Raw genomic sequence first — 17190 nt, 5'->3', positions numbered from 1 at the left:
AAAGGTGTCACTCATTGATAAATGGGTTCACATCAGGCACACATAAACACAGAAACAGTTTATATGTTAGTGGTCTAAATGTGGAAACATAAGAACGGCCACAGCCAGCATCTATTGTTTTAACTTTCAAGGTAAACTATAAATAAATAAATACAATTCTGGCTTTTTTTTTCAGTTTAGATTTGTTTATCTGAGGCTTTTGTGAGAATCAAGACTTAAAAAATATCAACATAAACAAATTAATAAATAAATAAAGACACGCTCAAGTAGTTAGATTCTTTCCACTTGACGTCAGTAAGATGAGAACTGAAATCAAAGTCTCGCATGCTAACCCAAATAGTGCATATGTTAACATGACCTCTCTCAAATGAACAGAACCAGTGGCACAGATTACCCAAACACCTTCATTGTCCACCCACTCCCCAGCTATCTCGCCGCCCCTCTTCTCCAAACACGAACGTCCTCCTAAGGGTAAGTCTCTAAGATCCAGGGTCTAATAGCCCCGCTGGTGATTAAGTTATTTGGATCCCTGTATTTGTGTTCTGTCTCCTGAGAAACTCTTCTGTCTCCCAGCCGAGCTCTGGGAGCCGTGCCACTAGCCTGAGCCTGGGAACACTGCAAGTAAGCAGTTACCAGGGAGTGAAGAGCACGGGGAACTTCATGTCGCGTCCACAATGAGGCTGGGGAGGAAGATGTGGGGCAAGGGGCAAAAAAAAGGGGCTGAGTGGCATTTCTCAAGAAGCTTGGCGGGTTGAGAGGCTAACAGTGATACTCGTTCACACTCAAACTATTTGAATGCCAGTGGGAAATGCAAACAAGGGGGGAAAATGCCCATTAGCACAGCACAGCTCATATAGCAACAGCTGCAGACAGCTGTTGGTTTACTGATCAGCGCCGTGTGAATGCTTCTAATTGCATGATCATCCCAACTCCTGGTCAACAGCACTTCAACAGATGAATATGGGTGAAGAGAGAAAGGCATACAGGAGTCTGTTCGCCACAATGCAAGTGAGGAACCCCTCATTCAGTTCAACAGTTCAAGGATTATTCCAAAAGGAAGTTTGTGATTAACCATTAATCTATCCAGATGATAGTGGCTTCCTCTAACAGGTCAGGGTGTAAATGTTTCATGATTTTACTGTGAGTCATAAACCCTCATAACTGTGAAATGGTTTCCATAGGTGACATTTCAGTCGAGCGTGATGCAGACAGTCGCCGAGATCACAAGTCCCCCAACAGTCGAAAGGATGCGCACAGTACCAACAAAGAAAACATCTTTGCTAATGCAGGAGGAAGCCGGGAGAGAGAGGTGATGAGTTACAGATCTGTCGTAGCCAATGTGGTTGCAATATGTTGAGCATAGAGCAAGCAGAATGATGAACCCTACTTCAGCCATAAAGTTTGCTAATAGGGTGCGAGTGGATCAGAGCAGAGTTATTACAGTTGTGTATTTTCTAATGTGAGTTTTATTTATATCGTTTTGATTTCTTGCTATTAATTCAGTTTAGTTTCAGTTAGTTTCCAGAGTGTGTTTGGTTGTTTCAGTTGAATTTTTATCGTTTAAAATGTTTAGTTTTAATTTAGTTAGTAATGATTATTGTATGGAGGGCATGAGCCAGAGGTAAGATTTAGGAACATTAGTACAGGCAGTAGAACCTTTGGAAATCAGTTGACTCTCAATAAACACTATTTTTTCCCCATCAGCAGTATGCAGTGTGAAGTGCACAGTGCTTGTACGGTGAGACTACAAAAAGGGGTCTTAAGTTAAGTGTTCATGTGTTATTTACTCACTGCCTACTTTCTTCAACTGCTAATGGCAAAGAAAGGTGATTTAAGTGACTTCTGAGTATTTCACAAACTGCTGACCTACTGGGATTTTCCCACACAACCATTTCTAGAGTTTTTAGAGAATGGTCCAAAAAACAGTGAGCGCCAGTTCTCTGGGTGGAAATGCCCTGTTAATGCCAGAGGCCAGAGGCACACTGTGGGCCTATTAGTACCAAGTGTGAATGCCAAAGCCTACCACACTATTGTTACTGAACATGTCCATTCCTTTTTTACCACAGTGTATGCATCTTACAATGGCTGCTTCCAACAGAATAAGGTACAAGGCTCTTCAACGTGACAATGAGTTCACTTTACTCAAAAAGCCTCCACAGTCACCAGATCTCAATCTAACGGATTAAGTCTGCGGCATAAAGTATTGGAACAAGAGATTTGCAACAATGAAGTGCAGCCAGCAAATCTGCAGCAACTGTGTGATGTTGCTGCAAAACCTCAGAGGAATAGGTCCAAGCATCTTGTTGAATCCATGTCACGAAGAATTAAGGCCATTCTGAAGGAAAAAGTGGTCCAAGTACTAGAAAGGTATGCCTAAAAAAAGTGGCCAGTGAGTGGATTCAATGTTTTTAATCAAGCTCAGTCTCAGCTGTCCAGCTTTAGAAATATTTCTGATGAAAAAAAAAAAGTTAAACTTGCCTAAATATCTAAGTTAGCTGTACGCAGGGACCACCAGGCCTTCCTGGGGTCCACGCCTGTAAATCCTTCCATCCTACTAATGGGAACCTTTGTTGAGGCCTGCAATTTCAGACGGGATTGTTTTCCCTTGCATGCATGCACATGCACACAAACACACACTCACACACACACACATAAATCTAAATCCCTTGCCGTTTGGGAGCCCATTACACTACACTGACCCAATCCCTGATGGCTATTTACAGCTGTCGCACTGCACAACACCTGTCTGAAGCATGTAATCCTTTGCAGCCGTTTAACATCCAGGCTTACGCAGGCCAAAATACAGTACTGTGGAGACCAGAATCAGCGACACACACAGACTTACTGTAGATACAACATGCAGCAACACCTGGCACAAGCATGCCATCTTTAACAGGCATTTTACACATCCACAAGCCTATCAAGTCCACCACTCTGCTGCAGCCAAACCACAATGAGTGAACACAGCTGCAGTGCGCTCTCACGAAGAGTCAAGCTTCTTACATTCTCCTTGTTGTGCCACAGAAACAGCTAACTTCATTGAAATTGCTCTAAATATAAAAACATTCCATCCTTAACAAAAAATGTGTAAAAACTGCCCCAGTTGTCCCTTAAAAGGCCCTTCAGAGGAGCTTTTTAAATTTCCACTACCTTTTTCTCTTGGTAAATAAGGTGAACTTCAAAACTTTGGATCTCTTTGTCCTGCTAACAATTAAATGTTTACAGACCCTTTCTTTTAATCACCTATTATAAACTTTATTGACTTGGTTGGCTTTATAAATGGCTGAGAGGAGTATTTGTTTTGGCCTCTGAGGTTTGGAATTCCTCGACATTTCTCTCGATGTCTGGCACAAAAAGTGCTTTTCTCAACTGAATTATGCCCATGATAATTGGACAAGTTCCTCTACGCCCTTTTAGGGGTGGACGGCTTTTACAGCTAGAGGTCAACCTTTACATTTCATTAAAAAAACCAAACCCAGACACTTTTCAGAATCTTTTTTTTTTTAAATTACCCGATTAACCAGGTTAATATTAATTAAGATGGTGTGAACTTTTTTTCATGTTCACATATATCACTGACCCATGAGATAATAACAGCAGAAATCTGGATACATTTTCCCACCACAGAAATCACTGCACATGGTTTTAGAGACATTCCACAAATGTGACACATGGTTTTCCATAATTAACAAAGGTTCAAAATATGTCAACTTTTCATTTTTGCAACTTTGCTGTTCAGCCTAACGCTAAGGAGACATGCTGTGAATGTGGAAGTCCTGCTAACAAAACAAACAAGTCTGAAAGAGGAGACAGAGTGAGAACATGTTTCTCAACCCAATAAAGGTCAGATGAGAACAAGACATGAGTAACTGCTGTGCTGGAGACCAAAGCCCGAAACAACAGCGAATTTGCTAAAAGTCACGGCATGTTGCTAGCCTCAGGTCTTTAAAAGATCACGACAAACACGCCCACACAAAATAAGACAAGCACTTGTAAAAGTTGGTGACCCTTTATGAAGAGACCAAAAAAAATGTGCCATAAACAATAAAGAAATTCTACAAGTTTACTTTATGTCTTTTAAATTGCTGGGGCAGTCTCTGCTGCAGTTAATGGGGCCGTGATTGCATGTATATGCTGTCGTAAAAATCAACCAGGGAGAAACGAATGTGTGTGGGGAAAGCACTGCATTTATGAATCACCGCAGCTGTCCTGGCATCACCCCTGAACGCATCACACGAAAGAATACACCCTCTGCCATTAATACTGAAAGCAATGTCCTGCTATGACACTGAACGCATCGTCTGAAAGACATTACATAACATATCTATCTTTCCAGTAAAATCCCACGGGTACAAACAGAGCAGAGGCCAGTGATCATCATCTGTAAACTGATTGTGCTTCCATAAAACCTTCAGTAACTCTGGCTTGATTTGATTTTCAAACTAATCTGTTCTATTGTAGCAAATTAAAAAAACCAAACAAAAAAACCACTCATCATCTATTTGTATTTTTACATGTTTGTGTCATCTCAGTGCTCTGCAGCATTCCTTAAGATTTATCTCCGATTACAAAGTAAAAATCATTCATTTTAGATCATAACGTGGTCTCAAGCCAGCGTTCTCAAAGTGTGGTCTGTGATCACAAATGGTGGCCGTTGTTAACATTTTATTCGGCCCCTGCGCACAACAAAGAAAGAATGTGATTCTCTACATTTCATACTACGTATAATGGTGCAAAATGAGACAAAAGGAACAGTTTTCTTCTGTTTTAAGTTCTTAGGGGTGGCTGTGGTTTGGGAGGTAGAGTACGTGGTCTCCTAATGGGAAGGTTGGTGATCCGTTGCCCAAGCATACTTTGGTATGATCTGCATGCCAAGAAATCCTGGGGCAAGATACTGAACCCTGAGTTGCTTCCGATGCATTCACCAGAGTGTAGGTGTATGCGATCGTTAGAGAGAAAGCACTAGTCTAGAGGCAAGGCACAGAAAAAGGTGCTTGTGCAAATGCATGTTCTATAAAGCACTTTGAATGCTCATGTAGAGTAGAAAAGAGCTGCATAAGAACAAGTTCATGTAACTTTCAGTTCTGCTCTCTCTAGCCACCATAAGTCTTAAGAAACAGAGTTGGTTTCAAGAAATGCCACTTCATCAGTGGTTTAAAAAAATCCAAAACAAAACAAAAAACCCCAAAAACTACAAAACTCGCACAAAAATGACAACCACCAAGACAAACCACCCTCTGAGCAGTGACATTGCAAAGTAAGTGTTTCACATGTGGATTTCTATAGCCCTCCATCATAAACTGGCTCCCTACACTGGCACTTTGAGTGCCCCTGGTATAAAGTAAATTAACGTGCCTGGTACGCACTCTCTATGCAAAAAAAGACTGGCATGGTCCATGCAGAGTAATAACTTTTCCCTCAGTGTGGAAAAATGGATTCATTATTACAAATAATAGCTATAAATGCTTTTTCATTTCCACCATTTTAACCAAAAATCTAAGTTAATGGTTTGTGAGATTAAAATAAATACTAAAAACAAAAAGGTTAAAATGGGGGAGTTTAGGTTGGACAGGATCCAGTTCAAGCGTAAACACCAGGAGCACAGCATCACAAAGTGAGCAACTGCACGCACACTCACGATGCATAACAATGCTGCTCCATGCAAGCGCACACAGGCAAGTACTTGCATGTCGATACACACACGCGCACACAAACACAGGTGTTGAAGGCACCATTTATTCCTGTGAATTACTTGGGCACATTGCTAGTTAGGTAGCAAATTAAAGACTACGACCATCACAGCGTTTTGTGAGCTTAAAAATCCTACCTATCCTTAAGATACTCCTCCACTGTAAGAAGATCTGTCGTTGAAATACTCATTAAAGGCCTGCATGCTTCTAAAATACACAGGGTTAAAATAAAAATGTTTTACAAGCATTTAATTTATTTATTTTTTGGGTAAACTTGCTCTGAACGATAATCAGATATATTACTCCAGTGCTTTCTTTTAATTTTATATTTACTTTTAACTCCAACTCTGTATAGTTTGTAAAGCACTTTGTAACCTGTCTATGAAAAGTGGAACAAATAAGAATTATACTACTTATACTTATATCACCATATGTGCCTGCATTTAATGCACCTGATTTTAGAGTAAACACCAAACAAATTCCCACAAAAACAAGTTCAGTTAACAGTCAGAATACAAAGAAAGATGAATAATCATGACACACAAAATAAGAAAGAATTATTTTTCTCCTGTATATTTTATGGATAAGAGCTTTTAAACCAGAAGTGGTAACATCTCAGTGTTGGGTGATTATATAGAAACTCTCATAAAAGAAGATTCTTAGAGAATGCTCAGAACTCACATCATCCTCTGAGGATGGGGTCAAAAGTGTGCCTGAAACCACTGGTGGAGCAGCGACGGGTACAGACCAGTCCTGGCTGAGTGCTGGCATAGTGACCACACTCCCAGAGATGGCCTGTGGTGTTTGGATCTGCAGTAGCTGGCTTGGCTGAGACAGCAAAAGAGGGTGACCTGAGAGAGAGACACACACAGGCTTTTTCAAATTAAAGGTCTTAACCATGCTAATCATATTTTTATTGTGTGATTAACATAGACTAATGAAGATTACTTTGCTTTCGCATTTATTTTTTCATCCAGGTTTCGTCTTGTACAGTGACAATACACAAGAGAAAGATGAGCCCAATGTGCCCTGTAAAAATGATGCAGGTGGTACACTCCAGTTCCTCCAAACTCCTCCCTGCCTCTGGTGACCTACATACACCTCCTTCTCTTTAACAGGACTTCTTTGTTAAAATTACAGGTGGAGAAGATGTTTGCCATCTTGACCCATGGTCTTAAACTTGCACATTCCACCGTGATAGGTTTGTGATGTTTATGAGCCTAAACAGACATAAATGTGCACGTGTCCGCACACTTGAAGTACAACATAGCTCAAATGAAATAAACAAGGAAAACATAATGCAAGACTGTCACTATAAATTAAGGCCTTACTAACGCAGAAGCCTCCCAGAGCGGTGTGCCAGGAACCACTCATCAAGCTGACCCCGCCACCTTCCCCTTTAATGCTAAACCTGTCAATGCTAATTGTGCAAGTGTTTGCCAGTTCTGCTAATGAATGTGTGCAGTGCCAACACCAAGTCCTGCGCCCAAGTTCACCATGTGTAAGAATTCATAGGCCTAAAAAAAAAGCCAAACATTTGCTTCAGCATGTTTGTTTGTTGGAAACTAATCAATAAACAGTTTCATTTCCTTTCTTTCCTTTTTTAAATCGTCCCGTTGCTGAGGAGGTTTACTCCTCAGCTGTGAATGTTGATGAGCTCATAAAACAATACCCTTCATAGCACTGAGCACGCTTGAATAAATTTCCATCTGGGGCTTTGCATTTGAATATCTTGGCCTTAACCATCTGCCATCTTGGCCGTTACAAGGCAGACAGCGGAGCCAAGTTCAAATTCACTTCGAGAGAGGTCAGATGCTCCACCCATTTGGGACCCAAACAATGACATAAGTATTTACATTGGCTTAGATGCTGCTGATGTAACAAACACAGAGGGCCTGACTGGTCACCCAGAAAGGCTAAACCAGAAAGAAACAACAGCAATAATGACTCTAATGCACGAAACACATAGCAGCCCATAAACAGTCTCACTTTTTGGTTAGAAAGCAAGCTTGTTCGGCTATTTATTCAAAATAATGATTTCAAGAGAGCATATTTTTTTTCAAATGTCAGGCAAATATGGACATATTTTGATTAGGATAATCTACTGTCTAATTTCATTCTTATGTATTGATCATCAAGCAAAAGAGTGAGAAACAGCCTCACACAGAGCAAAAACTGTGGTTAAAGCACCACCTACTGGCAAAGATACAACAATTAAATTGTTGCTTACGGAAGATTCAGTAGCACTGACAACATAATCCTGATATAATATCATCTCTAAATTATGAGTTACAAAGTATTATGAGTAAGACATATCAAATTGCCAGTTAATATGACTAATGCATTGGTCTGATGCAATACAGTGCAGGGAGAAGCACGTTTTGATGTGTTGCAGTGTGAGCCCTGACCTGCAGGGGGTGCTGGTTTGATGTTGACTGGAGCTGGTTTTACCACAGGGAGCACAGTGGTCTGCAGGGGCTGGATGATGATTGTCTTGGCCTGCATGGGAGCTGCTGCTTGAGCCAATGGCACAGCTGTAATCAGTGGTTTGGGCTGGATGGAAACCTTTGGGCCAATCTGAATCGGTTTCTTGACCGGCTGAACTGGCTTGGCTGGTGTGCATGTGTGCATATGTCAAAGGACAGGGATGGAAGTAGTTAGACAAGGAAACGGCATTCATATAAATATCCTAAGCTCAGGAAAACAAATATGCATTTACAGTTATAAGTTATTCTTAAAGGACTTTTTTTTTCAGACAGGACACAACATCCCAGAGTTTTGCAAACCCATATTGTGGTGCAAAAATAGCAAATCTTCCCTGTTTTAGTAATCAAATATCTAACTATTGAGAAAAGCTGAATAGCTAGCAGACGTGTGGTGGCAGAAGCTGCCTCACCTCGTACAACCTGATTGGTCCTCTTTGCAGCTTTTCTAGGTGGGGAAGAGATTTCAGAAAAGCCACTGGACTCTGAGCAGACTGAAAGAGGAGACGGCTGCAATTGTGGAGACAGGGCCTCATCCTGAATGAAGAAACAAATGAGATTTAGATCATGTATCTTCGAGGACATGATCAGTGTAGTCACATCACTGTTTAAATACGTTTCACCCGTGACACTATAAATTAATTTGTGAAGCCATTTGTACTCCATGTGTGCTCAAGGCACGCCAGATAAAAACAGATAGAGTGTCCTTATCAGTACTCAAAGACTCCAGCCGACAAATGTGTCCTTGGAGAAGTCAGGACGATTCCTTTAGCAGACAAATGCGTGCAGACTGTGTTGGGGCCAGAAAAAGATGTAACCCTTGTCCTTGATTTGACACGCTGTGAAAACATCTGCCTGCTAAATTATGCTAATATGCTTGAAGCTGTCAGCACCTTTTTTTCTGTTTTTAACGAGACGTTGGAGCACATTTCAGATGGATGGCAAATTATTAATCTGACAAGGTGTTTAAGGCTTTTGGTAATAAGTGTCTCAAGTGTGTGCATGACCATCCAAAAGGAAAGAGCAGCTGTCATTGTTTGAACGCCATCTGGATGAAAATTTTTGTTGCTGCAACTGCTCAAAAGAGGGGCAAGCATGTAAATAATCACAATGTGAAACAAAGCGCAATTTGCATTGGAAATGCAATTCAAATGCAGAAAAACCAGGAAGGACAAAGCGTTGAAAACTGTGTCTTACTTGGAAGGAACACGGAGACAAAGCTTCCACTGAGGCAGGAGAGGGCACCGAGCTCAGAGTGTGGGCAGGTGACAGAGAGTCCACACTCACCTCACCATCTGGATGCACAAGGACATGGAAACAATGGGCAATATGTGTGAGTCTTATTCAGCATAAGCCAATGAGTCTCTCAAGTATTGAACCATTCAATAGTTTTGTATTGTTGGACCATTAAACCTACTGCATGGTGGATGAGTTTGAAAAATAATGACTCACCAATGTTACATGCATGTAGTAAAACAGCTATATTATCCCTGAATAATATCTCTTTTAGATCTATTTATATAGTCCTTATTTTGTGCTGCAGGTACGGCAACGTACCTGTGGAAATGCTGCATGTATCCATTTCACTCCATGGAGGAATGTTGATGTCAAAGTCCAGATCTGGAACACCGTTGGCCTGAGAAATCAAACATATGGTTTTGAAAAAAATGGACTTCCTGAGAAAGCAGAATGGAAGCAAATGCATGTAGGGAAATCCAATAAATGTATCATTTATAGCTGATCAAAATAAAAAAAATTAAATTCTGGGGCATTTATTTGAGTCTACAGTATTCTTTTAGCATGCACGATGTAGGTGGAATTTTTTATTTTTTTGGTGCATTATCTATCCTTGCATAACAAAATGTGGCTGTAGCCATCTTAGGCTCTACCCTCAGCACCACACAGTCAAATTTTTTGTTTTCTGATTTCCGCTGGGCAGATCTTTCACTTCCCCATGTATTTGCATATTAAGAGGATGAGTTACTCACATATCCAGCATTATCAAGAGCCTCAAGCAGCTCATCTGCATCCATCGCCTCATCGCCTAGTTTCTCCAGCTCATCGAACAGGCTTAAGTCTGTATGTCAATGAGAACAGAACACAGACAATTGCTTTCCATTACAAATCTTTATCATGAGATTATTGAAGAAATGAATACAAAACAATTACAAAAAATATCTTAAAAATAAGTAAGTGCCACATTTGGCTTTTGCTTTTTTCTTGCGGTTAACTACCAGTAAAAGAGACAAGCTGGTATGATCACATTTACTGTATTTAGTTAGTTCTGCCATATTCAGTAAGTAGCCCATACAGGCAATGTGTAATTTGGAAATGCTATCAATACAGTTCAGACTGTGCCACAAAAACATGCATGCACAACACGCACAACACAGCATAACACAATTACAGACAAAACTACTAACACCAAAAAATGTACCCTTAAAAAATGTATCTTTGTTTTTTGGTTTTTCAAAGCATAAACTCTAACAGGCCAAACAAGTTTATTATGGTCACACTTTAACAAATCTGTTTCACTTTCATTTTTAACATCTTATTTGTTTCTTCTACATTTTCTTCCTCGGGTTTTTACACAATTCAGCATAAAACACAATTAAGTGCAAACAGCAAGTCTATTATTAGTAACCTAATAAAACAAATAGCATTAACAATGATAATAATAGATAACATTAAATATATAAATTGTTAACAAGTTTTACTTTTCGAGACCTTAAAAGCGATTATTAAAATAAATCAGTAAAAATGAGACAAAAATATACATTCTTCGTGTTTTTGTTTTTTTAGGGTAAGTTGTGCACTTTATATATTATCAATATTTAGTATTACATATCTGTAATAATGATCAGACAATGCAGTGTGAAGTGTGCCCTGTCTCCAGTTATAACTCCAATTACCTGCTGTTACATCATCACAGCATCATGGCTAATGCTAAATGGCTAACTAAGACTTAGGAGTGTGACAACAAGCACAACACATAAACCTCCTACTTGTGTCTTTAAAACAACCGACTTATAAAAATTCCTCTTTTATTCGGTGACGTCTTGTCTCTGTTGATATCCTGGGTCAGCTACACTGCTTCTCTCTACGGGTCTTTCTAGAATGTGTGAGTTCTGCTGTTGCTTACCCCACTCTCCCTCCTGATCGATGGAGATGATGCCTGCCATACTATCCATCACAGGGTATTGCCGATGATTTTCGAAGTCGAACGTTAAGTCGGATGACATCCTCTTTTGAATTCATTAGTGTATTATCACACTGTAACAAAGCGCGATCGAGCGACCCCTCATACCACTGTTGATCAAGCGTCTGTTTAGGGATGAACTTCCCGTTTAGATACACGTCTGACTTTACCGTCAGTCTACGGGTGCCGCCGAGGGACTTACAACCCGTCGCGCAGCGAGCATGGGCGCGCAGCTGGGAATTTTATTATAATCATTTATTTTATTGCTCTCTGATTCTCAAAACAAAAAACAGTAACAGATACACAGAATAGAAGACTGAGTTATATAGCTAAATGACAGTAAGCAAAATAAGAGATCTTAAAAGAATTACAAGTAAGACACATATAAATACACACACATATATATAGGAAGAAAAAAATGAACAAAAACAACAACAAACAATGCGAGAGCGACAGTGACACTAAACAAAGACATTAAAAGTATTGCAAATTGCAACGGTTTTAATGCTGCTGGAAAATTTGCGTCGCAGCCTGTGGTTCCTAACTGCGCCACTAGGCAGCAGGATAGTACTGCAGGCTCCACGGTACGGGGTGAAATGTTTAGTGTTCAAAAGCTGATTTCTGTCTACACGCAGGAGCTGAGATCATGAGGCAGAAGTTGAGTAAGTCAATTATGTTAAGTTCTAAAGCAAACTAGTAATTTTAAAGACTACACCTCCATTAAAAAAAAATCCTGTAGTGGCCAAATATGGTTAAATAAAGGTAATGTTTTGGCAAGGGGTCATAAGGGGTCATTTAAGAGACAAAAATATCTTGTCCATCAAAGTGTATATACAGTCTGCTTTGTGGTAGACACCAGTGTATTCTTCTCAGTAATTCGTTTTAGTTTAAAGTTCTTTACTTTAAGATGACATCCACTGCCAGCTTTCTCGCTTTTCCCCCCTTTTTTTGACAGAGAGGCAAGGCATTGAAACCTCTTGCCTCATGCACATGATGATGTTTCACCATGAGTCATTAAGGCCACATGAACATGGTAGTCACATGAGAGTTGTCAGAAACACAAAAAATAAGGTGAAAAGTGATATCTAATCAGACCAGATTTTCACTGATACTTCCCATATGTTGGGTCTTATTGAAGCCAGAGTCAATTTTGTGAGAGAGAAAAATTAAAAAACAAAACAAATAAAGGTATTTTTTGAAGACAGATTACTCAGTTTAGACTGGTCATTTTACCTCAGCAGCTAGCTACTGACAGGGCAGCTAGTTCTTAAGACAACCAAACATGGCTGTAATAATGGTCAGAGGAGGTGTGAATTGCATGGATAGAATCCATCCACTCTGTCCAATTCCTGGGGTTCTGTGCTGCTGTGCAGGTCCATTCTGATGTGAACTGTACTTGAGTGTCAGAGAGTTCATCTTGGTGTCAAGCTTTTTTAAAAACACACATACACACCTTGACAGCTACACAACTCTTCACACGGATTATATCTGCTACAATAATAGCTGGACACGCATAGACTCTGCTAGATGTTAGAGTGCATTTTCAGTCCTAATTCTAGTTCTGTAAGTAAATTTTATTTTTAGAGGTGGACGTAAATCAGATCATATAAAATCATTCCAATTTTACAAGGAAAAAAGCATGTTAAGACATTAAAAATGTGTTCTGTAAATATGGACAAGTTAAGGGTCATCACTTCTGTAGCTAAACTCTAAGCAGTCCTGCATCAGAGATTTAAGTATTGTTGAATAACCCGGGTAATTAATCAGCTCTTAAGAGTTATGTTTATCATTTGTGATTTTGAAATAACGCAGTCACTTTGACATTGTGTGCTTAAAATCAGCAGCAGGTGTACACTGGACTTAATCCTTCATGGGCATTTCAGGTCGTAGTGAGATTAACCTGAGGTGGTCTGGTTGATTCCCTGCTGGATTGGTTTGAAGCTTCTCTCAAAAAGAAATAGCCACTGGTTTTAACTTAATACTTCAAGGTAGAGACTTACATTGAGGTCATCTACGTCTAAAAGTCCAGTATATTGTGTTTACTTAGCAGGATATGGTTCTCTATGGTTCCAGTCTAGGGTTTTACTATTAACAGAACTCAAAATGCTAACTTTGTGGTGTCTTGATTATGGTAACAATGCAAGCATGTCTGTTTGGAGTCTGTGGACAGTTTGGGACTTATAATATTGATCGTGAGAAAAGCTCCTGAGAGCCAGACACGAAGAGCAGATTAACAGGTTAACCTGATATGTTGGCTGAATGGTTTAACAGAACATTTGTGTAAAATGGATTAGAGGCTTTGGTCATATTGCTGCTGCTGTTAGTGTAAAAGCTGCTACAACACGTCTCCTCCCTTTGTCTGAAATGCACTATTCATGCTGATGCTCTGTTAATTTTTTTTAAAGTTCGAAGCAGTCTTAATAAAAAATCTTTTTAAATATTCGTAGTAATTTTAAATGAACACCAGAGTAGAAATGATGATAATTAAGGGTGTCCAGTGTAATTTTGGGACAGGTAAAGCTGTCACATATATTTTATACAAATATGAACAGCTGATATAAACAGTGTATGTTGCCACTATAAATAACACACAGCAGAATAGGAACACCATGTTATTTGAATATTATGCCCACTTTCACACACTCACAACAAGCTTTTTTTGTTGTTAATTCTTCACAAAATCCCTTAGAATAAAACAATAACCCGTTATGAAACCAGTCTTAGTTACTTTACTATTAGCAGCTTGTAAAACACATACTTTGTTTCCATCTCTTGAGTTGAATTAATTAAAAAAGCTAAAGACTGCACAACTTGACAGACATAAAATAGTACTTTTGCTCTATAAACATAATTCCCGCTGGCTATTAGAATTGCACAACGTGTTGTTATTGCAGCGTGGTGTGCAATGTTTCCTTAAAAAATCTGAGGAAAATGGACAAAGGAACAGTGGACCTAAAAAAAAAATCAGTACCAGAGAGATGCTAGCCATTCAGCTCATCCATGTACTGTTCACTGAAGGGTCACCATAAATGGTCTGAGTGGAGATGTGGCTGTCATAAAGCCATTATTAAGGAAGGGAAATGGGTAGAAAAGGCTGAAGTATGCCAAAAAATTATTGAAGCAATGTAAGATGACAAAAGTGAAACAAAAAACTGGAGAACTTTTCCTGAAGACTACTTAAAGAAATTACAAGAAAGCTTGCCTATGAGAGTTCAGGCCATGTGGAATAATAAAGGTGGTCATACCACATATTGACTTTCAGGCCTTTTAGAATTGCATAAACTCTGGTTTTGCCTTATATACTTTATTTCAATTGATATTGACACATATTTTAATAAATCATTATAAGTGCTTCTAATTTCCCTAGCAGCATAAAAGAAAATGAGGGTTAGCTTAGAATGTTTCACTGTACTGTAGATCAGTAAGTAGAAAAAAAGCAATTTTTTTTAAGCAGAAAAGGTTTTCAGTCTGTGTGTTCTTGTCTCTCAGTTCATTTTCTTTTTTTTAATGCAAGATAACAGTTTCCTCTCATACTGCTTCCTCAAAACACTTTTGAAAACAGGGTTAAATAAACGCCATTTAGACCAATAACGGAAGATGTAGACGGTGCCCATGATTTCTCTAACAGGATTTTGCTAGGATGAGAAACAAGCAACAGAGCAAGACTCGAGTCAGATGACTTGATGACTGAAAAAAAAGAAAAAGATGATTACAGCACGTTACTATACTCAATTTATTGGTTGTTTACAGTAATTTGTTACAGTTAATGCTTTGGTGGTTACGTTCTGATGCTCTTGTTATTTGTCATGGTGGTTAAAGAGGTGAAACAACACACTATTGTTCACAGGGATCTAAATGCTGTATAAGTAAATTTACATTTACTCATAAAACATCAAGGAGTATCTTGTTAGGAATGTATTGCTGAAACAAATAAACACATAAATAAAATAAAGACCACAGTGAGTGAACAAAGAGCCCCACGCTGGCCATGACACAATGTAAACTTGATCAAGGAACCAAAAGTAGATGGTGTCATTTATTTGACAGCAGGCTTTAATTAGCATTTACCACAAAACAAATTCCTGTAAATGTGGCAGAGGCCTCATGCTTTGGTGAGTTGACAGCATGTTTCCATTCAGGCTTTTCATGCCTAAAAGATAATTTTGCTGCCACTGAGTACATCTGTCACTTGATATTGAAATTGTGTCTACATATTTTATTGGGTTTTTGTGCAGTTGTAATTATGCACTGGTGTTTTATGAAAAGACAGCCATACTTTCCTCCCCTGTGGCCACGGGGAGAAGAACTTTACTTAGCAGTGAAAAGGAGCGAGAAAGTTGGGCTACAAGCCTCTTCTAAGCAAAGAGAAAACCCCTTTTGCGAAAGGGACTTTGAGCTACATTTCATCTTTTGTCTGCCAGATTGATGAGCTATGAGATGGATGATGTTCTGTAGTGCTCTGTGGCATTGTCTTATCCCAACCTGCACAAAGAGGGAGAACACTTATCATCGCAGGCTTATGTAGGCTATTGAGCAGGGGGCAGGGGTTGTCAGAATGGTGAAGAGGGGTCCAGGAGGGTGGGGGTGGTGGAAGTCCCTTGGATAAAGCGAGTGTGATGGAGATGGGCTCATGGCTGCGGAGGCAGATGGAGAGAGTCATCTCCCATGACGACGCAGCTAGAACTTCCATCCCGAAGCTAGAGAAGGACAAATGCAGAAAGGAACGGGGAAAATACAGGAAGCGGGCCAAAAGAATGGTGAAAGACTGAAAAAAATGAACGCACCTATAAGCTGGTGCTGTTTACATGAATGGCTGCGAAGGGGTGATTAAAGGTGACTTAAACAGACGGTTTGGTTAAGGTTTCGGTTGGCCTCTTAGCTGCACTGTGACTTGTTAGCAGGTAGCCCAGGTTTGTTGAGCTTGGTTTAGGATTAGGCTTTAGGACATTGTTTGGTGGGAATGGGGCTGTGAATACAAAGGGATTAGTGCAAAGGGTTGCTTCGCTGAGTGGGCTTGAATGGGTGTGTGTGTATGTGTGAGCAGGATGGGTGGGTGGGGAATGAGATCTGAAGTTGATGGATTAGATGATCGCCAAAATAAAACATTAGGCAATTAAATAAATAAAAAAATAAATAAAATATGATAGATTAAAAAAAGGTTTTAAACTATACATGTGGATTTGAGCAGATTTTTATAATGTGAATTTATTTTTTAATAAAGCATAAAAACCAGTATGAACATATGTTTCTAGAATTTCAAAATTTTCATTAAAGAAAAAAAATACACATATAATCACACAGACTCATCTATCTATCTATATATGTGTGTATATATGTGTGTATATATGTGTGTATATGTAATTCCCACGTCCCCCCTTTTTGAGCCAGAGTCCAAAAAAGCCCTACCAAAATCATTTCAATGCCTTGAACCATGTGCCACCATTAGGAACACACAAAGAGAGAGCTGACAAATGACCATTTTAATGCCTCTGTTTGACTTTAATGAATTTATATGTTATCTGGCCCTAATGGAAGGCTGCGCTGAGGGGCTGGCGCAAGGCCATAACAAATGAAAAGCTCTGATTAGTGTAGAATGAGCTGAGAAAAAAATCCCATTCATCTTGGTTAGCATCCTCCTGTGCTCTTTTATGGGTCGCTGTTACAAGGACGGGAGTGCCGGGGTGCCTGTCCTATTAGCGGGGCAGCCCAAAGGCCCGCTGAGTGGTCAGCGGCCGGGCGTTGACGGAGCGTCTGCCCGCTCTGCAGTTCAAGACTGTGAATGCCTCAGTGCGGCTTGACTCCTAAATAACCTTCTGAG

The 17190-nt window shown here is 39.6% G+C and overlaps 1 protein-coding gene across 1 annotated transcript in view; it reads right to left on the bottom strand.

Annotated features, from left to right (window-relative positions):
- The window catches only part of atf6 (activating transcription factor 6), a 28752-nt gene extending 17216 nt beyond the window's left edge, over positions 1 to 11536 (bottom strand). The window contains exons 1-7 of the mRNA XM_063467251.1: positions 11316 to 11536; positions 10162 to 10250; positions 9731 to 9809; positions 9371 to 9468; positions 8587 to 8710; positions 8099 to 8302; positions 6372 to 6541 (exon numbers count right to left, since the gene is read on the bottom strand). Of these exons, the coding sequence (XP_063323321.1) occupies positions 6372 to 6541; positions 8099 to 8302; positions 8587 to 8710; positions 9371 to 9468; positions 9731 to 9809; positions 10162 to 10250; positions 11316 to 11415 (864 nt within the window). The 5' untranslated portion in view covers positions 11416 to 11536. The remainder of the gene's footprint in view (positions 1 to 6371; positions 6542 to 8098; positions 8303 to 8586; positions 8711 to 9370; positions 9469 to 9730; positions 9810 to 10161; positions 10251 to 11315) is intronic.
- Positions 11537 to 17190: the final 5654 nt, after the last annotated feature.

This window comes from Pelmatolapia mariae, linkage group LG23 (assembly GCF_036321145.2).
Source record: "Pelmatolapia mariae isolate MD_Pm_ZW linkage group LG23, Pm_UMD_F_2, whole genome shotgun sequence".
Lineage (NCBI taxonomy): Eukaryota > Metazoa > Chordata > Actinopteri > Cichliformes > Cichlidae > Pelmatolapia > Pelmatolapia mariae.
Note: the sequence above shows the minus strand (reverse complement) of the source record. Positions and strands in the feature narration are given on the sequence as shown.